Source organism: Biomphalaria glabrata, chromosome 11 (assembly GCF_947242115.1).
Source record: "Biomphalaria glabrata chromosome 11, xgBioGlab47.1, whole genome shotgun sequence".
Classification (NCBI taxonomy): Eukaryota; Metazoa; Mollusca; class Gastropoda; family Planorbidae; genus Biomphalaria; species Biomphalaria glabrata.
The window spans coordinates 32,398,001-32,419,283 of record NC_074721.1 but is presented as its reverse complement, the minus strand read 5'-3'; the positions used below and the strand labels follow the sequence as shown (position 1 = coordinate 32,419,283).

General features: G+C 33.8%; 1 protein-coding gene across 2 annotated transcripts; it reads left to right on the top strand.

Moving 5' to 3' along the window:
- Nucleotides 1–171: 171 nt before the first annotated feature.
- Nucleotides 172–21,228, top strand: LOC106055071 (IQ calmodulin-binding motif-containing protein 1-like). Of its 2 annotated transcripts, none has more exons than XM_056004177.1 (15): nt 172–248; nt 6,909–7,063; nt 7,994–8,156; nt 9,082–9,220; nt 9,869–9,962; nt 10,412–10,511; nt 10,892–10,987; nt 12,988–13,062; nt 13,432–13,540; nt 14,379–14,488; nt 14,681–14,823; nt 15,941–16,089; nt 16,848–16,979; nt 18,091–18,247; nt 18,916–21,228. In XM_056004177.1, the coding sequence occupies exons 2-15, from the start codon at nt 6,937–6,939 to the stop codon at nt 19,131–19,133; spliced, it is 1,812 nt and encodes a 603-aa protein (XP_055860152.1). In that variant the 5' UTR covers nt 172–248; nt 6,909–6,936; the 3' UTR covers nt 19,134–21,228. The 2 variants fall into 2 exon arrangements, with proteins under 2 accessions (XP_055860152.1, XP_055860153.1); XM_056004178.1 differs by having other exon boundaries at nt 174–253.
- Nucleotides 21,229–21,283: the final 55 nt, after the last annotated feature.

Here is a 21,283-nt window from a genome sequence, read left to right as displayed (position 1 = left end):
GAAATTATAAAAAAATTAAGATTTTGTAACCTTTTTTTTAAGAGACTGATTGGTAGAGCACTAGAATGATAATCTAGATCTAGATCTATTACTTTCGTTATGTGGTCTTGGGTGCAGCTCAATATTTTTAATTCACCACATCGCTACCGTTCCATTTTTTAAATAAATAATCTAAATAATGTACACAATGCCAATGCCAATACACTGAATACAGATTCTAGTCTGTACATCTAGATATTTAAAATATAGTGAGGTCTATTCAAAATTTATTTTTAAAAAGAATCATAGAGTCTAGAATGTTCATCTTGTTTTTTTATGGGCAATATGGTTTTTTTTTTACATCATAAGATCATACATGACATGTCATCAGATCACAGATGAGATCTGCCTGTGTTCAGTTCAGGTTACCGTTATGTTATGAGTAATATGAGGTTATGTTTCGACTTGTCACTTGACTTTCACTTTGACAAGTACTGAAGTGGAAGTAGATCTAGACTAGTTCTAGCTTTACAAAATAAAATTAACTTTTCATTAGTCTCATTACTAGGGGCTTTCGATGGGAAGTTTTACCCATCTAGTATTGATTATTTGATAGTGATAAATAGTGACTCTATTTACTCTAGATTCTAGCCAGATTGACATTATTGACAAATTTGGGATATGCTCTCTTTTCATTTAAGCTTTTAGTACTATTAGTATAGACTATCACTATAGTCACAGTCTAGAGATTTAGATTCTAGTACCATTAGGACAAATTTGTACAAATACTCCTTCTTCCCTAGTGCTATTAGAGCATGGAATGGGTTGCCTGAACTAGCCAGGAAAACCAGTGACTTGGCTGAATTTAGAGTAAATCATCAATTGCGCACACGTTGGCGCATTTTTTCAGTTTTTAATTTTTAACTTCCTAATGGTTAGATCTACGAAAAAAATGAAAGTATTTATAAACTCATCAGCCATTGGCCAATAAAAATAGACTAGTTGCTTTGATTGCCAACACCTTTTTATACTTCGAATTTAACACAACCTATGGTATGGTCAGTAAAGCTTTGCGCACGCAGAAATTGTGCTGTTAACGATTGCGTACGCCAAGAAAATTTTGCGCACAAAGCATGAAGAATATTGGCTCTATGAAGAAAAAAGACTATATTAGACTGTCTATCTTTTTTTAAATAGCATCAATTCAAGCTACAGCTATTTAAACTGTCCATATAAAATCATCATTTCCACCGCCCCACCCCCTAGCCCTTCTAATTTTTAGTTTTTCAGCGTCTACTACCAGTGCGCTGAGTCCAACCAGTAGGCTCTCTGTCTCATCTATGGATGATCTAATTGGTATTTTACTTATATCTTCAGATATCAGATGATTATTAAATAACAATACAAATTAATACTCTAAAGACCACAACAAGAAGAAAGAATCAAAAGGATTTATAACATTCTGACAACAATCTTTAATTAGTCTACATATGTCAGCGCATTTTTATACCCAAAATTCCAAACATTTCAACAGAAAATAACTACTGAAACAAGACGATTGTAACTCAATTATTATTTTAAAATTGTTATGGCAGATAAAGATTATATTACAAATAAGTGTAAATGTGGAAAATAAAACAAGGTACCGGTAGTTACAAATTAAATTTTTATATACAATTATAGAAGAAAAAAAAAAACAGCATAAGCAAGGCTACAACAGATATTTACAATTATGGCAGCTTTGTTTTTTTTTAAAACATTTATCAGACCTGCCTACCGTTACGCAAAATGCGTATTCGTTACGCAAAATCTCCCAAAAATGACCGTCAGTACGCAAATACGCATTTAACCCGTCGCGTTACGCATTTCTTATCCTTTACCCCCTCTCTCGACTAGCTTACGAGCGGTCACGGAGGTCACGCTAAGCCATCCTGTTGGGGGGGGGGGATAAACAGAAAAGGTGGGGGAACACATTGTGTCCAGATCTATAGGTTGATTGGTTCTTAATAGCAATTAGATTTAGTCAAGAAATGAAGAACGCGAGAGTGAGGGAGTGGCAGGTTGGTACCAGATTGGTACCGTCAGTTAGCTGATACACCAACGTGACTTTTTTTTTTGTAAGTTCATTAGTAGAAATTAATTATGTTGAATCCCTCATTCCCGTATTTATTTGTATAGAAAAAAATATCGAAGTGCTATCGATTCAAAACACATTGAGTGACATTGTAGATATCTAGTCTAGATCTGGATTCTAGATCTAGAAGCTAGATAACTTGTTATACAGAAATAGATCTAGCTAGAGTCTAGCTAGTCATTACGTTATGTCATGATTCTCTACATTAGTAATTACTCTACAATCTAGATCCAATTTAGTTGTAGATCTAGTATGATTTAGATCATTTTAGATTGACTAGATTCTAGATCTAGATCGATAACATCTACTACCATCTAGTCTCGATCTAGACTAGATTCTTAGTATAGAATAGATCAAGGATGAAGGTAGGCCTAAGAAAGTTTGGAGAGTAGACCTACGTTTGTAGCGGATCCACGGCATCGGTAACACTCTTGAGCCCAGATTTAGCGACTAGCGTAGATTATATTTATTATATAGACATAGATCCAGATCTAGTCTAGATATCATCTCTATTGTCGTATTGATCTAGATTTAGATTGTAGATCTAATCATGACATCTAGATCTAATATTATATATATATATATATATATATATAACAAAATAGTGGATCGCGTAAGTGTTACGCATTCTGGTGCCAAAATACGCATTTGACCATCAGCGTTACGCATTTGGACTTTTTTTGGTAGGCAGGTCTGCATTTATACAAAATTTTAAATATAACAGATGATTCCATTTCTTTTGATATATACATCAATATTTAGAATCTCTAAAAGTTCAGTGCAACTGTATAGAGAGCGGGGCAGCAGGAGTTGCAGACAAAATCTACTTTTCCAATTTCTTCATCCTCTAAGCCTATCAAGGTATGCACGCAGCTCCTGTGCCACCAGCTCTCACAAATACTGCATTGGACCTATAAAGAATCCCCTTCTTTCTTGTTAAACCCTGGGCAGCTATCGTTTTTTTCTTCAATGTTGAAGGTACAGTTAGCCCGTTCTTCTTCCTCATCGGCAGCTTCTAATTCTGCTTCCATCGCCGCCCCCCAGACTTCCTCTTCATTGTCGCTATCTTGTGATTTCTTGGACTGCAACTTTTTCATTTGTTGTGCAAGCATTTTTTTCAGAGCTAGATCATCTTGCCTTTTCTTTTTTTCTGCTTGCTGCTGCTCTTTTAGAATCCTTCTCTGTTCTTTCACTTCTTCCGCCTTTCTCTTCTTTTCTTCGTTTTTCATTTGCTTTACTAGTTTATCCTTTTCTTCTTGATCTTTTTCATCGATTTTTCTTTTAAGTATGTTCTGAAACTCCTCTCCACTCAACATGCTCGGAATTGTTGGCGTTATCCTTGGATTTGATTTCTTTCCCTTTCCTTTCCCCTTAAATGAAGGGATTTTCAATATGTCATCCTGGGTGATAAACGCTCTTGATTGTTGCCGTTCTATCTGACCTAATTGAAAAGCTTGTATCAGGGAGAGGGTTAGATCATGAAATTTTTTGAATTTGATGTCATCATCCAGTGATATCTGATTTTGGGGATTGGTGATCCTTGAGATAAAACATTGTAAGGTAATTTTTGGTGGTTTCATCATAAATGAAATACACATGTTCTGTTGGACATTTAAATTAAAAAGGGGTGAAATTTCTGATGCAACTTGGGATGATGAGCCTGATGAAGAAGTTTCGATTAAGCATGATGAATTTGACTGGGGTGGTGGTGTGGATGTTGATGACTCAGGTAGACCTATTGATGTAGAAAAATCGAGTGTTCCTGTGTATGATACCGGTCGAGCTACTGATGTGCATATTTCGAGTGGTGTTGTGGATGTGGATGACTGGCTTAGAGTCACTGGTGTGGTTGATCCCAATGGTAATGTGGACAAGGATGTCTCGGGTAGAATTACTGATATGGATGATTTGAGTGGGATAGGTGACTCGGGCTGATCAATACCTACAGAAGCTAAGTTTGAAGTGGTGATTTCTTTAAGGGGAGGAATTTTTATTTCTTGGTGTATAATAGGGCTTTTTTGTGATGCAACATATGTGGACTGAGTTGTTTCAGCTGCTGGAGATGGCCGATACACCCTGCTTGGGAAAAGTTTACTTGAATTGATAATCTTTTCTGCATTCAGTGGATAAATTCCCGCGGCCCTGAAGCTGCTGGCAGCTATCTCTTGTGTGGCTACTTTTTTCCAGACTGGCTTCAGGACACCAGCAAATGATTCTAAGTTGATTCCTTCTCCACTGATGTCCCTGTGTTCTTTTATGGCATCTGCCCAGGCTGATTTCATGGCTCTGAAAAAAGCCTGATCCAAAGGTTGGATTACGTGACTTGCATGAAGCAGTAGGCAGTAGAGAATTATTTGGTTTTCTGAACATAAGATGCTTGTTTCTAGTAGGGACGTGTGGCTAGTGTGACCATCAAATAGTAAAAGAATGGGTTTGGGTAAATCTTTTGTGAAAGGAATAAAAATTTCTTTCATCCAGGTGAAAAAAATTGCCGCTGTGATCCAGCCATTGCTGGAGACTTGTAAGATAGCCTCAGGGAAGTCCTGTAGTAGGTTGGTTCTAGGGATTCGTTTGTAGGGGTAGATTAGAAGGGGGGGGAGTGTACTGCCCTGCTGCATTAGTACATGCAAGTACAGTGACTTGTGTTTTAGTGTTGGCAGTGACATTATATACATGTTTAGCGCCTTTACATGCAACCACCTTCCTGGCTTTTGCATCAAATGCGAACCCAGACTCGTCAGCATTGTAAATTCTTTTTGGGTCACTGAATATGGTGGGATCGATTTTATCTATACTTTCCTTCAAATTTCTAAACCAAACTTCAATATTATGCGAGGAAATGATGACCCGTTCCTTCCCAAGAGACATTGGTGATCTTGTAGTCAGTTCCGGATGCCTCTTAAAAAACAAGTATAACCACTGCCTAGTTGGTCGAGGAACATCTTCGGATAAACCAGGTTGCCTAGAAGTTATCATTGCTCTTGCAGTTTCACAGACTTCATCATTCGTTTTTCCAAATCCATTTTCTGCCATAGTTACCAACCACTTGGCAAGTTTTTCTTCCTCAACTTTGGTCAATAAATTTTTTGAGGAGACTATTGGCCTTCTCCCAGAAAGTTTGTCGTACAGCGTTGTGGTAGGAACTCCAAATGTAGAAGATGCTTGCCTTATTGTCATCCTCTTTGCTTTGATTTCCTCTAAAGCAGCATTGATGACTTCTGGTTCATGCTATTTTCTTAGACTTTTTGAGGCCTTTCTAAACAATATCTTGGATAAAATTTAGTAGACAGAGCTAGTGTGACTTTATAATAAGCTGTACTAGACGTCTATAATCTTTCTGAAACACTTGCGAATCTAAAATGTAAAAAAAAAAAATGCGCACATTTAGATGCGTATATAGACCTATTTCTTATTCTTGTTTAAGCAATATATCACAATTGATTAGCAGCTCTAAAATCATATCAAAGAAATGCAGATGTCAAAATTATCTTTAATTAATGGGACACTTGAGTCTATTATACAGCCTATTGTACTCTTGTTCGCAATGCTTACTATATGTAATTAAGAAATCTTTGCGAACAAAACCATTTATTCTTTTTGAATTTCATGCATATCGTAATTGAAGATTTACACACGTTTCCCTATCAATTTAAAAGCCAAATATACAATTCTCATTTGGTTGAAGCTTTATCTGACTTTAACATTGGACTAACACCTGGCATAGTCACCTTCTTCCGGAAATCTAAAAATAAATAAAATTGCTTACCTGTTCAACTTGACCAAAAAAAGAATCAGGAAATCACACACAAAAAGGAAAACTAGCGTGAGGGAAGTGTAGATTTTTGGAGCCTGCGCAGTTAGGACTAAATAGTCTCGCAATAAATACAAAAATTAATTAGTTATGGATAATATTACGGTGACTTGTGCGCAATGCTTACAGCATCGCAATCGGTGATTTACTCTAAGTCATTGGTTAATATGCATGACGCATAGGACGTAATCATCTTCTTTTTTGAAGTAACGTCTGTATTATATAAGATAAGAAGACATTAGAGATTGTTAGATAACTATTAGCCAACACCAAACCTAATAAAGTGTCTGGACCTGATGGTATTCCAGCTAGATTACTCTATTCTATTTAAAAAAGGAGAAAAATCTGACCCAGGAAACTACAGACCAGTATCACTTACCAGCATCACATGTAAAATCCTAGAACACATAATATGTAGCAACATCATAAACCACTTAGACAAACATAATGTCCAGAATGGGTTGTCTGAGCTAGCCAGGAAAACCAGTGACTTGGCAGAATTTAAGTCATTGGTTAATATGCATGACTGAATGCATGCCGCATAGGATGTAATGATCTTCTGTTTTGAAGTAACATCTGTATCATATAAGACTAGTCGACTGGCGGCGTAGCATATGCTGCTATTTTGCAGGGATGGCATTAGGTGATACCTAGTAACCCTAAGCTCAACTTGACTCAAAAGTAATCTTGATTGAGAGGTTACCTGAATAACAGTAGATAGATAGAATAAAGTTAGCATTCTGAGGCTAAATGACTTATTTGTCTAGGTTAATACTAAATTCAAATTTTCAGTTCTTCTAAAATCTATTTATACTTTTTTTAAAATATAGAGGCTTTTTCAGTTTTTATGTCTCTAAGGTTTTTATGACTATAGATCAAAGCTAATGATATTTTCAGTTATCTGTTGTATAATAATTAATGTAACAATTTGAATTCCTTTTGTTGTTATTGTTTTTAAAAAAATGTTGTTGTTTTTTAAATCAGTGAAATGAATTATTAAAAGACAATCACAATGACTGACAGTAAACTTTCAACGCTGTCATCCCCAAGAGCTGCAGATCAAAGAATAATATCCCTTGTGAAGCAGATTTCTGAAAGTAAAGACAGAAAAGTGCCTAGTCTTCTGCTTGCATTAAGACGTAAGTAGGAGTGCATACTGGGGAGTCACTCATGAAGGAAATCCTCTTCTCCATCCCCAAAATACAGATTTAAACCAAAAATAGTTTTATGATTAAATTAGGTAACCTGTTAAAACAACATAGGTTACGTAGTAATAGAGTGTTTGACTGTCAAGACAATGATTTTAGGTTCAAAATCTGAAGTTACTTATCTTGAAAAAGGGATGAAAGCTTGGTGGCTGAGTGGTAAAGAAAAATTGTAAATTGAGATGTCCCGGGTTCAAATGTCTGGGAAGACTGGGATTTTAAATGTTAAGATTTTCGGATGTTCATGAGTCCACCTAACTTAAATAGATATCTGACTTAAGTTGGGTACAGTAAAGGCAGTTGGTCATTGTGCTGGCAAAATGACACCCTTGTTAACCATCTACCATAGAAACAGATGACCTTTTAATTATTTGCCTAATAGATTGCAAGATCCAAAAAGGGTACTGTACTTTTACTTTAATATGGGGATCTGACCAAGTCCCTAGATCTCTAATGATAGCTTTGTCATTCAAGTTGGTCACATAAAACTTTGTTACAATTGAGCTACTTCATATGCATTATAGGTTTTAATTATTGGTAAAGAAATTTTATACTATTTAAATTTCACTTACTGGTATATCACTAAATAGCTAACAGCATGTACCAATAGGTCTGTGTGGTAAGTTAAATGCCACAGTTGTAAATTTAACAAATTAATTCTCAAATATGCAGTGCTGTTGTTTCTGTGTTTGTTAGGTATTAACAGTGTTTATTTATAAGCTTGCATCTTGTACTTGTTGTTATAAGTAAACATACAATAGCAGATGTCAATTTATCTGTTAGATGGCATATTACAATATAAATGCAACTTAAAAAGTTGACTTTAAAAATATTTATCTTACTTTTTTTTCTAATATCTGGCAGCCATTATTAAAGAGTATCCTGCCAACACACAGGTTGGCATTAAACGCAGACAGGAAATATGGCAATACAACCTTCTCAAGGTGATGATTTTAATTCTGAAGCAAGACTTTGCTGTCATCGAGGGTGAATGGGAGACTGCATCAGAGTTGGCAACACTTTTAAGGTTTAAACTTTTTACTTAACATATTTATTTAAATCAGTAGCAGTGTTACATTTGTGGTTATATTGCACAAAAATGCTTAATTTATTGAAAAAATAATTTTAAAAAATGCTTTTTTTTTAAGTGATAAGCAAATAAGTGTGAGGCATTATTTAATGGATTGCCCATAAAAGGGCTTACATTCTTGTAGTTAATTTATATATATTGTAGTTAATTTTTATATATCATCTTTTTTTATAACTATGCTAAATAAACACTAAAAAAAAATTTGAGACTCAATAATAGTGAAAACTTCCTATAACATTTATAGAAGATTAAGAAAAGGATTGTTATGACTCATCTGTTACGACTTTTGTCATTGGTGAGCTGTGAGTGTTCGCATAACCAAATCTCTCCACTTTTCCCAGTCAGCAGCTGTCCTAAGCTTGGCTCTAGGCATTTCAATGAGACAGTTCTGCTAATGTTTGGCCATGCAACATCTCATATTATCTCCACCACAAACTAGTATTTTCTTTTTTCAGCACTAATTTCCATGCCAACTGTTCTATCTGCATCATCCAATCATTTCCAAAAAAATGCTTAGCTGTTTAATATATTATCACGTTTATTATTTAACATTTTGTTTTAGTTAGTGACCTAAATTCTTTGGAGTTTAAAAGAAAGAAATTATAGTTAATCTTTCTTCATCTGGAAAAAGCAGAGTTGTGTTTACTGAAAGCCTAAAGGCAGCACGGAAAACCTTCTCCCAGATACCCCCTCTTCCCACTGGTCCACCAATGAGATTGGACCATAGCGCTCTGAGCATGCTATTTGCATGAAAGTAGCGCTATATATAAGCTATAATTATTAGAAACAGATTTAGAGATTTACTTGATAAAGCTGACTTCTAATACTTATAAAGTTTTTTTATTTTTATATCTCCTTATAGTCATATAATAGTAGGATTAGTTCTAGACAAAAATGACAAGCGACAATTGGAAACCGACCATCTGCCTAAGAGTGTTGAAAGTATTTTGCTGCTTGCTCGGCACATATCAAATATACTTACAGAAAAATCACCAACTCAGGTTTGTTTACTTTTATTTGTGCTGAACTTGTCAATAAAGTGTAGATTCTGGCACTCAGAATTTTGTGTATTTAATATTACTTTTCTTTTACTACCAGCACTTTGCCTTGAATCAAAAGTCTATAGCCGTTGAAAGAAAATCTCATACTGTGGTCTTATTGTTAAATTTCTACAATTATTGATATGACATTATTCAAATTAAGAAAAAGATAAAACAAATATAGATGTTTGTAATGGACCTCATTCACCAATCGTAAACAAACAATATTTAGCCACATGCTGCTCTATCTCTTCTATATAATTTACGATCTCATGTTTAATTCATGATGGTTGTCACATGACAGTTTATTTCGTTGTTTTATCAATAAGATGACGTGACTAAATGTTGTTTGTTTACGATTGGTGAATGTGGTCCATTCAAAGGGTGACATTAAAAAAACAAATATGCTAGTCAATTTTTTTTCCTCCTCTTTTCATAAAAAAAGGAGCTTGATATATGCCAGACAAAGTAATGAAACTGTAAGGCTCTCAAAAATAGAAAAAGAAGACAGTATAGTCTGTTCAAATGATGATAAGTGAAACAAAACTAATGCTCTGTAGCTTGCAGCTAAAATATCAGTTTAAATGTTTCCTTTTTATATGTCAACAGAGACTGGAGCAATCAAACCTATCAGTCAACTTAAAGCAAGTCTTTGATGCATTGCTTCGGCTGTGTTCAGGGCACATCAACTTGATTGGTGAAGGTATAGAAGTTCTTATTGAACTTGTTTTTGCTTGTATGCCTTTTTCTATCAGTTTTTTTCTTTGAATTGAACAAGTTTTGTTTTTAAAAAAAAAGAATTAGTAAAAAAAAAAATAAAAGACTCTAAAAAATGTTTATGTTGATTTCCAGTATAATGAAATAGTTCAACAATTTTTTTATTTAACCCTTAAAGTGCTGATCTGTTTTACAACGAGTGCATACAAAATGGAATTACAATTCTGCTTAGAGGCTAAACTACCACACTCAAGTTTGGCAGCATATCTTTATTACAGTCTTTTTAAAGGAGGGGGGTGGAGAGGGTGATTGACTTACTTGTTGACTGCATACATATCATAGCCATTGACATTCTTTTATTGTCGCTATTCAGTGTAGTATTGTACGTTCAATTTATTGTTAAAAAAAAAAACATTAAATTAAACTTTTTACCAGTGCTAACATCTCAATGGTTGTTGCTCTTGCTGGTATCTGACAGTCCTCAAGTGGCTAATTTTACTATGGAAACCATGGAAAAACTTCTTAGATTGGACCCGTAAGAAATCTTCTTATTCAATTTGTTGATCTTTAGACTAATCATTGTTGTTTGAGTGGGGACAGAAAATTAACATGCATTCAATAAGTAAATGATAAAAAATTTATTCTTAATTTGTTTGTTTGTATTGGCTAAAAGTGAGAACTGTTAAAGCAAAAACATAATGATTGAACAAATTCAAAATTTTAAAAAAACTTTATTACTTTAGCTCAACATTCACTAATTATTAATTTATAGAAAGTTTGTCAACTATGTTTTATGTCATTGATAAATTTTATGGTTCAATTTTGTTATATTTTTGTTTTAATAGATTTTCAACCATATGTGTTATATTTTGTTGTTTCAAATAGTTTATCAACCAAATATGATGTTTTTTCTAGGCATGCATTGCACACCCTAGAGGAGTCTACAGTCTTCACATTGCTTGATGAACTTATTTATAAACTGACAGTCAACACTGATAAATCTCTTGCTCAGTAAGTAACAGTTGTAAAGTTTCCCTTTCAGACCTTGCGAACTATAGGGCAGATGATATTAAGGTCATCTATTTCTTTGGCCAACAGTTTAATGAGCAGGGTGTCCTGTGGCCAGCACAACAACCAACTGCCTTTACTTTCTCATTAGAGTTGGGTGGACTAAAAATCCAGAAATTCAAAATCCCAGTCTTCATCAAGATTCAAGCCTAGTACCCCAGGTTTGGAAGCCCTAGCGATTGACCACTTAGTCACCACTGTGTAACCTTTTTTTTAAAATTCCTTGTAATTCTTAAAAAGCTTTCAAAACCATCTTTGTTTTTACCCCAACCTTGAACTTCTGCCACTTACTCTGTATTTTCTTATTACTCAGTTTTCAAAGTCCTTTCAAACATTGTTTGTGGCCCTTCTTTCAGAGTTTGTCCACATTGCTAAATGCCCAATAGCAGTTAGATGCCTTAAGTATATTGTTTTGCCAGAACCTTGAACTTCTGCCACTTTGTATTTCTGATTACTTGGTTTTCTAAACCCTTCTTTCCCAGTTTGTCCACACATTGCTATAGGCAGAATAGCAGTTAGAGGCTTTAATTTATCTGAGGCATAACTTAAAATTTAAGTAGCTTCCATCGTGCAATAAAAAATGCTACACTTTATATTTATGACCATTATGTCCTTGTAAGGACACTACAAGAAATTGTGAAAAAGTTAAAAAAAAATAAAATCGCCCTACCCTCTTCCAAGGCATTTCTTAATTTGAAACTCCATTTTCTGACAGTTACGTAAACATTCACCTCAAATAATCAGTTGTTTCATAATACTAGGGGACATGATGGCTTTGTGGTTAAGCGCTTGTCTTCCAAACCTAGGGTCCTGGGTTCGAAAGGCAGTGAAGACTGGGATTTTGAATTTCGGGATTTTTAGGGCGCCCCAGAGTTAACCCAACTCTAATGGGTACCTGACTTTAGTTGGGGAAAGTAAACTGGGTTGGCCATTGTGCTTGCCAGATGACACCCTGCTCATTAAACTGTTGGCCAAAGAAACAGATGACCTTAACAATATCTGCCCTATGGATCGTTAGGTCGGAAAGGGGAGCTTTCCTTTTTTTTTTTAATTTCACAGTACTAAAATAAAAATATATAGCGTTGAAGCCCACACCACGTCAACAATACTTTGTTCATTGTTCACAATCAGGGCTACATCTTTCATTGTGATTGTTTCAGGCCAAACAATGCACAGAAGTTTTATCTGCACTCTTGACAAGTCTACATTTTTTTTTTACTCTGCTTTGTGGTGCTATTTTCATTCTGTTTTGCACTGGAAAGGACTATAAGCCTTTGTTTTTGTTGGGGTTTTTTTCCTTCCTAAATGTCAGAATGAAGTATCTCCAAAAGGCTTTCTCACATTTCTCCTACACACACACACACATTCTACCCTAACCTTGAGTGTGAGCACCATTGCCTTTTTCATCCACCATTTTGTGTTTATAAGTAAACTCTTTGATAGGAACATGTCATTTCTAGATTCAAAAATAGAGATTTCTAGATTCAAGAATAGAGATTTCTAGATTCAAGAATAGAGATTTCTAGATTCAAGAATAGAGATTTCTAGATTCAAAAATAGAGATTTCTAGATTCAAGAATAGAGATTTCTAGATTCAAGAATAGAGATTTCTAGATTCAAGAATAGAGATTTCTAGATTCAAAAATAGAGATTTCTAGATTCAAGAATAGAGATTTCTAGATTCAAAAATAGAGATTTCTAGATTCAAGAATAGAGATTTCTAGATTCAAGAATAGAGATTTCTAGATTCAAGAATAGAGATTTCTAGATTCAAGAATAGAGATTTCTAGATTCAAGAATAGAGATTTCTAGATTCAAGAATAGAGATTTCTAGATTCAAGAATAGAGATTTCTAGATTCAAGAATAGAGATGGCATTAAAATGAGAAGATGCTGTTCAAATCTTACTCATTACTCATAATGTATGTTTTTTTTCTCTTCCAGAACAGCTTGTAGATGTTTGGTCAAGTTCTGTGAAAGTAGTAACAAGATAGTTCAGTCTCTTGGCACTAGATATATGTAAGTAAAACAATCAACTTGGCACTAGATAAATGTAAGTAAAGCAATCAACATAACTCTAGATATATAAGTGAAACAATCAACATTGGCACTAGATATATGTAAGTAAAACAATCAGCATGGTACTAGATATATGTAAATGACACAATCAACTTGGCACTAGATAAATGCAAGTAAAACAATCAACATAGCTCTAGATATATGTTAGTGAAACAATCAACATTGGCACTAGATATATGTAAGTAAAACAATCAACACGGCACTAGATATACATAACATTATAAGTGAAATTATTTTATTTTATTTTAATAACCTTATTTTTAAATGTTAATAACTGTATTTTACAAACGTTGTATCTGTTGATAATAGAGGCCTAAGACCATTGTTGAGGAGATGGGATGCCAAAGGTTTTGACAGAGATCTGCGTCACATCATATTATTACTTGAGTCTGGCTCTGTTGTTAAAGCTAAAAATCAGGTTAGTATCACATTCATCCAGTCGGAACTCATTGCTGTAGAACTCATTTTTTTTTTCCTTCAGATATATATACCATCATTCCCACTTGATGTGTTTGTTCTTTTTTGGCTTCTGATTTTTTGATCAATGGAATATAATGTTTCTTTTCAATTGCTGAAAAGAGATATCATGGGTAAAAAAAAAATATGACTAAATTTCATTTTGATAATGACAAAAAATGTAGTCCTACTGTTTACTTTGTATTTGTTTTTTTATTCCATTAACTATTATGCAAATGTATATGTCATAAACTGACAAATATAATCTTCTTTTACATTTTTTTGTTGTTGTTAGCATTACATCCACTGGAGCTCTTATTGCCTTTTTCTAAGGCTTCAGTTACGAAGCGACTGTGGATCATCTCATTAACTCATAGAAATGAGATGAATGCCTGGGCATTAGCACAATTGATATGTCAGGTTCTGCCAGGGTGTAGCATTATATGCTGCAAGCTGTCTATGGGTTGCTGGTCCATGATTTATTACTCTAGGTTTAATCCCGAAGACTTTCCCATATTTGGGTATAGCTGCAAGGCATTAGAGGTTTGAATTCAGAGTTCACCTTCTCCTAGATGGGTAGCTTATTGGTTTAAGCTAAGAGTTGGACTGGTGTCAGAGGCTCCTTGAGACAAACCTTACTGAACCACTAGAGCCATGCTAGATTCCAAAAAAAAGCCAGTGCATGTTTCTCTACAGGCAGTCTTTTGTTAAATTGATAATGATTTTGTTGGACTAAACTAAGTTTCTCCATAATTATACAAACTATACCACCCTAAAAAAATTCTACTTCTCATTCACAGCGCCAACAAGAATGTGCTAAATATATTCAGGCAATCTGGAGAGGTTACTCTGCTAGGAAAAAGTTGCGTAGGGCTGATCATGCTTTTGCCAAGTTTCAGAAATCTTACAGGTAAATATTTCTCACCTGTTTTTATTATTCATCGTATATACATATATATAAACATGTATTTCAAGTAACATCTATCCACACTGGGATGTATAAAGTGTTTTGTGAAAATATGAATTTAATGTTTATATTGTTGTGATGGAAGAATATATTAGAATATGTTAAAAATATAAAACATTTTATTTTAATCTTTAGATTGAAGAAAGCCAAAGAGGAACAAGTGAAGCTTCAAACACAATACCAGTCAGAGCTGTATCATCAGATGAAGATGAGACGGCAACAGCTACTTAGAACCTTAGATGAAAAAAGATTGAAAGCTTTGGAGATCCTGCCTGCTTGTAAAAGACTAATTGTTTTGAAATGTCTTTTAACAAATTTAAACGTAACAAAAACTCACAGAATGCTGGTATGAAAGTTAAGCAAATTTAAAGCAAATTCGAAATACCTTTAGAGCCATGGAACCAAAAACAAAAAAGGTTATAATTCTGGGTAAAGTCTTGTTAGTCATGTCAGATAAATATCAGATAAAAACAAAGTAGCTGTTTATAGGCTTCTTAATGAGCATCTGCTAACCATGCAATAGCTCCACTGGGTCAGACACTTTTCCTGCATGGGGTTTGATCACAGGACCAACAGCATAACAAAGGAGCCCCCTGAAGCACTATAAAAATCATCTCACGCACCATTTTGCCCTTACTAGCATAGATGAAAGTAGATGGTAGCAGTTGGCCTGTGAAAGAGAATGAATTTGAGGTCCAAAGAAATACCCTTGGAAAAGATGAAAAGAAAACTTAAATAGACCTTCTGAAGACAAGGACTTTGTCTGCAACAGATGGGACAAAATATGCAGGTCGCAACTGGGTTTGCATAGCCCTGCATTCATCTTTGTAGTCGAAGACATTGCCTTTATTAATCATCGGATTAAAAATATTTTATGTTCAATGAATTTCTCACAAGCTTTTAACAAGAAAGATATTTTACATATCAAATTAATCAAAAACCTATATTATAGCTATAAATAAACATTAGCTACCGGTACCATTCTATGATGCACAAAATAGTTGTAAGTTTGTGAGTCATAATTTTTTCTAGACTTAAAAATAATGGAGATGCAGTGGCTGAGTAGTAATGCACTTGGCTTCTGAACTGAGGGATCGCAGGTTTAAATCTTGGTGAAAACTGGTGTTTTTTAATTTCATGATTTTAAGGGTGCCACTGAGCCCACCTAATTCATATGGATACCTACATTAGTTGGGAGAAGAAAAGTGGTTGGTCTTTGTGCTGGCCACATGACACCCTCATTAGCCGACGGCAATAGAACCATATGAGCTTTACGTCATCTACCTTATAGATCGCTAAGTATTTAACTATTTTAATTTTTTAAACTGAGAAAATTAGTTCTCATTGTTCGGTACTCCCTTCTGGTAAACATCTTTTTTTTCTTTGCTTCACTAGCTCAAGTTGAAAAATATTTACAAAAGGAGAAATCTGTAGCAGCTACACGCATACAGACATTGTGGAGAGGTCACAGAGAAAGGTCAAAGTTGACACAGAGACAGATGGTAGCGAGGCAAGTCCATGCTGCTATCATAATCCAGCGAGCAGTAAGTCTTAAGTTATTTTATTTTAATATATAATTTGTTTGTTAAATTTCTCTAAGAGAACTATTTCTTTGTGTAAGAATTGTCTATATTAATTTTAAAAATATTGTTTAAAAGCAGTCTTTTTTGGTGAGCTAAAAGGTGGTCGATGTAACAGAGGTGCCCCACAGAAACGCTTTAAAGACCAACCAACTTGCCTTAGCGGACATAAAAGAGAGCACCTGGTTGTATGCAATTTTAGAACAGCTGGATGTCAATTACAAAGGCCAAGGCATACACGTTTGAGATGTAGATGGTGAAAGAAAATCTTAATTGACCACCATGGACAAAAGTTATGCTTGCCCTGGTGTTACGTGCACATCTTAGTGTAAATGTGAAATGGTGCGATTGCGTGTTGAAAGGGGGAAAAAAAACAAAATGGAGGAATATGAACAAGAAAGTGTTTTCAGTGTTAATAAAGATTAAAGTATTTATAAAACTGTGATTTGTCGTTTTCATGTCTACAGAGTCTCATCAAATATGAAGACGTAACACCTGGATGTGGCAAAATATGTAGGTCACAGCTGGGGCTGCGTAGCCACAGGAAATACTGCTTTCCTCATTAATCTTCGGATTCAAAGACAAGCCTTAATTATTTTAAAAAATATGAAGGAAAATTTTTTAAAAGATATTTTTAAAATGTTGAAAGTTAACTAATTTATGCTAGCTTATATATTTGTTGCTTTTAAAGAGGAAAATATTTCAATTGCTCTCTATTTCAGTATCGCAAATGGTTGGAGAAAGCATCCATCTCTGACCAGGCTTTCCCTACATATCTGAAACCTCAAGGTCTAACAGACATAAGAAGAACAGAACTGACGAAACAGATCAATGAGTGGAATGAACAGAACCCTGTAGGTTTAAGTTTCTGATTAGCTCTATATAGCTTCATGCCATAAATTAGAGTGCATCATTATTTTCATATTCATAGTACTTTTAGTTTATAAAAAGGACTCCTTACATAATATAAAATTCTATATAACCATCACATTATTCACAGATAACCAATCACTTCACAAAACAATAAATATAAATATTAACGTATAAATGATTGACAGTGGCTGAGTGTTAAAGCACTTGGCTACCAAACTGAGGGATCCCAGGATTAAATCTTGGTGAGGAGTCGGATTTTAAACTTTGGGATTTTTAGTATGCCTCTGAGTCCACCGCAACTGTAATAGCTACCTGACATTAGTTTGCGAAAGTAAAGGTAGTCAACTGTTGTGCTGGCCACATGACCCTTCATTAACCGTTGGACGTAGAAACAGATGACCTTTACATCATCAGCCCTATAGATCATAAGGTCTGACAGGAATAATTCACTTACTTTTTGAGTGACATCCCTTGTGTCACATGGTGTACATGTCAAGGTTGCCAGAGAAATATTAACAAGATTACTTTTTTTATACAATGGATTCTGGGAGCTGAGGAGACTAGTTGATTTAGTGATCTAATCAGTTGTAAGCAGTTCAAGCTTTATGTTAAGTGTACTACTGTGAATTTATTATTAAATCAACTATATTGTACTATTACATGAAATACAGTGTTTGTTGCTTTGTGGAAGGTTATTCTTTTTTTTTTTAAAAAAGGAGTTCTGTTGGTTCTTCGCCAATACTAGAATCCCTGGATTACAATTGAGTATTTGGTCATCAGATTTAACTTAGGATAATACCTAGACATGTTAACCACCATCCCACTTACCACTGGTATAAAAAATCTGGACTTTGATTTGTATTTAATTGAGTTAACTTATGGATTAAAATTCAATACCAGCTAGTCAATTGTTCTAAATATCTCACTAATAATCCCAGATGCTGTTCTAAAATAAATATTTTTTGATAGCTGTAGTGCAATAAAAACCTTCAGATTTTTTTATACTTAATGTTCAGAAATGGGTTGTTTTTCCCCATTTTTTTTTTCTTTTTCTCCACACTGAACTGATCATTCTTTCTTTTTGCCTGGCAGACCAAAATTCAGACACAAGAAGAATTAGAAGCCATTCACAAAAGAGCTCAGGAATTGTTAGTCAGACATTATCAGAACATCCGTCCATATAGGAAGCTAGAATATCAGTGTGAAAATATGATGGCAAGACTGGATACAGATATGGAACTTATTCAATGTAATTTTTTAAAGATATTTTTAGTGATTATTATTAAAGTGAATTATAAAATGATTAAAGTCAAGTAAGTCACAAAGTGACTGAAGTCTTGTAAGTCACATAGGGGCTGAAGTCAAATAGGTCATAAAGTGACTGGCGGGCTTCAACTTCATTTTAGTGAACATTAGATTCATAAAAAATGTACATTTAGAAAAGCAAGTGCAGTATAATAATCTATTACTGTGAATGGATCTCAAAGTGGTGCAGACATTTAGTTTTTCAGTTAGCCATAAGTGAAATAATTAAATAAAGGGGACATTGGGGGTTTAGATTTTGTTTTCTTCAACTAGTCAAATTATTAAACTGTTTTATTTAATCATGTTACTTTGGGATCAGCAGCATTGCAGATCTGTTCCTCAGGGCTGACTGCTAAAAGCTTTCTACCATGGCTAACAAATATTACTTTATTTTACACCTATTTATGTTTTACTATTTTGTATTCAAAATTAAGCCAGCCATTTCACTAGTTAACATATCACTTTCACTAAAGTAGTATATTTTTTCCCACATCTAGTCTATTTAGTAGATTTTATGTTTGTTAAAATTATATGAACTCTTAAAAATCTTTGTGCTACATGGCATTCATTGTTAATTTGAAGTACCATTATTTTTCATATTTGTATATTTAGTGGCTCCCAGGTTGCAAGATGTTACCCAGAAGGACATTGACATGTACTCCAGCAGGTCACTTCCTGTTGCCACTGTTGCCAAGCAACAGCACAATGAGACTCTGAGAAGGCTGCAACAGCCTTGGTGGAAAGTGCTGGGGATGGAGGAAGTTGAGGTCAATGAGGACGAGAACGACAGGATCAAGGCAGAAATATTTCTGGATAACCTGGGCATTTGAGACCTCTGCTGCTCCACACAATTAGACTTGATGCACTATAGTCTCAGTTCATTAAGTACTACAGTTCTTTATAAAGTAATGATAGGCTCAAGGACCAATAGATAGTGATTGGTGTCACTTAAAAATATAATAAAAAGAATCTTTCCTTTTTCTCAATTAAAACATTGAAGAGGGTAGACTGTTAAATTGTATAGTGTAGCTACTTGCACTATGCCTTGTATCTGTGATATTAGTAAATTATTATTATTAAATTACTATGGTGTAGCACAACTAATATGCTATAAATATGCTCAGTGCACTCACTTTTGAAGACCTGTGAGAGGGATGGGGTATATTGGAGAAGGTTTCCATGCTGCCTTTAGGAGTTTAACAAACAGCTCAGCGTCATCCACGATTCAAACTTGAGCCCCTTGATAGTTAGCCAAGCAGTTGATGCCTGTCATCCACACATCCCATTAGGCACTCAAATAGTCTCCAGATAAGGTCATTTTTTTAAGAGGATCTATTAACTCTTTCTCTCTGTAATTATTTTTCCACGTTCTGATGGAATTTTCCATTTTGCTCATTTCTATTTCACTACCCTGTTATGATAAAACTTTAATCACTTTTTTGTTATCATAAACTCTTCATATTTGGTATGCAATTAAAGGGGAATGCACACTCTCTTTACTTAAAATAAATTGATGCTTATAAAACTGAAATGAATTTTTTTTTTTTTTTGGATAATGGAATAAAAAAAAAATCTTACCAACTGTGTACAAGTCTCTTTAGATCCGGACTGGATCTAGGCTATATTGTTTTATACAAATTGAAGTAAAAGTATCTTTTATCTTAGTTATTCATCATAGTTATTTATGTTTTCACAAAACTTAATGTATAACATATATAAAACATTTAAATTAATTGTATTGAACTCATTATCATGTCTTTGTATCATGTTCAAAATTAAAAAATAGACCCTTTTTTTTAGCCCCCACACTTTAAAAACATCACTTCTAATAAAAACATTGAAAAGTTTACAAATTAGAAGCAATTAAAAACATTTTGGGAGGAAAGAAAACAAAACAACTCACTTTTTAAACCACAACGATAATATCATCAATTCAGCTAAAAAAAACAAAAATTTATGGTCAAATCAACCGGCTTTGTTGATTAGGAGAGAAAGAGTTGGATCAAACATGGTTGAATTTTGCAAATCTGAAAGAAGTGGTAATTATCTGTAGCCATTATATGAGGAAAGGCTTGTGTGTTGGTGGCTATAATGTTTGTTAGAATGTGTCTTGTACTCTTGATTAGAACAGAAAAAAAAAACTCTATTTGGCTAACAGCTTATCAAAAAAATGATCTAAGACAAATTACATATTTTATTTTAATTACAGATTGTCAAATATTTTTACTTATTGCTTAAATACATGCCTATGATACTGTCACTTATTCACTACAGCTGCACCTATATTAAAACAATCATACAACTGTTTACTTTTAATGAAAACTTAAATCCACTATCAGTCCATTATTTTGGATAAAGCTTTTAACTACCATTTCAATACTTAAATGTGTCCATTTTTTTTTTCACTTTGTATGTTGTTTAGACAGTAAGACGTAGCAGAGTAGTGAAAAAAAAAAATGAAAGAAGGTATATTCTAATGCTTCTTAAGATTTGATCTAATTTGAAGAATGTCAGATATTATTTTATTTTATTTTTATTGTGTATGCTCAATATAAATGCCCCTATCGTTGTCACTTAAGAATAGCAATACCTTTCAAATGATATATAGATAAGTTAAATTATTCTTGATATGGAAAAAAAAGACTTTTTATTCCATTTATTTGACATGATAAGATGTATACATTTTTTCTTTTTTTTTTACATGTTAAGATGTATACATTTCTTCTTTTTTTTTTACATGTTAAGATGTATACATTTCTTCTTTTTTTTTTACATGTTAAGATGTATACATTTCTTCTTTTTTTTTTTTACATGTTAAGATGTATACATTTCTTCTTTTTTTTTTTAGTATGATTGTATTCATGTAGTCAAGGATGGCAGCAAAAAGGACATAGTTTTCAGTAGTTGAAAACAAATTCAAAGACATTCCATAGTTTTGGCTTGTTTTGTTTATTGTTGTTTTGTTTCATTTTTATTTTTA

What these genes read in the sequence shown, in the direction of transcription:
- LOC106055071 (XM_056004177.1), top strand. Translation starts at nt 6,937, where the DNA reads ATGACTGACAGTAAACTTTCAACGCTGTCATCCCCAAGAGCTGCAGAT. An exon ending in TTGTTAAAGCTAAAAATCAG is followed by an intron (nt 13,541 to 14,378) that starts GTTAGTATCACA and finishes TCTCATTCACAG; the next exon opens with CGCCAACAAGAATGTGCTAA. An exon ending in TTTGGAGATCCTGCCTGCTT is followed by an intron (nt 14,824 to 15,940) that starts GTAAAAGACTAA and finishes TTGCTTCACTAG; the next exon opens with CTCAAGTTGAAAAATATTTA.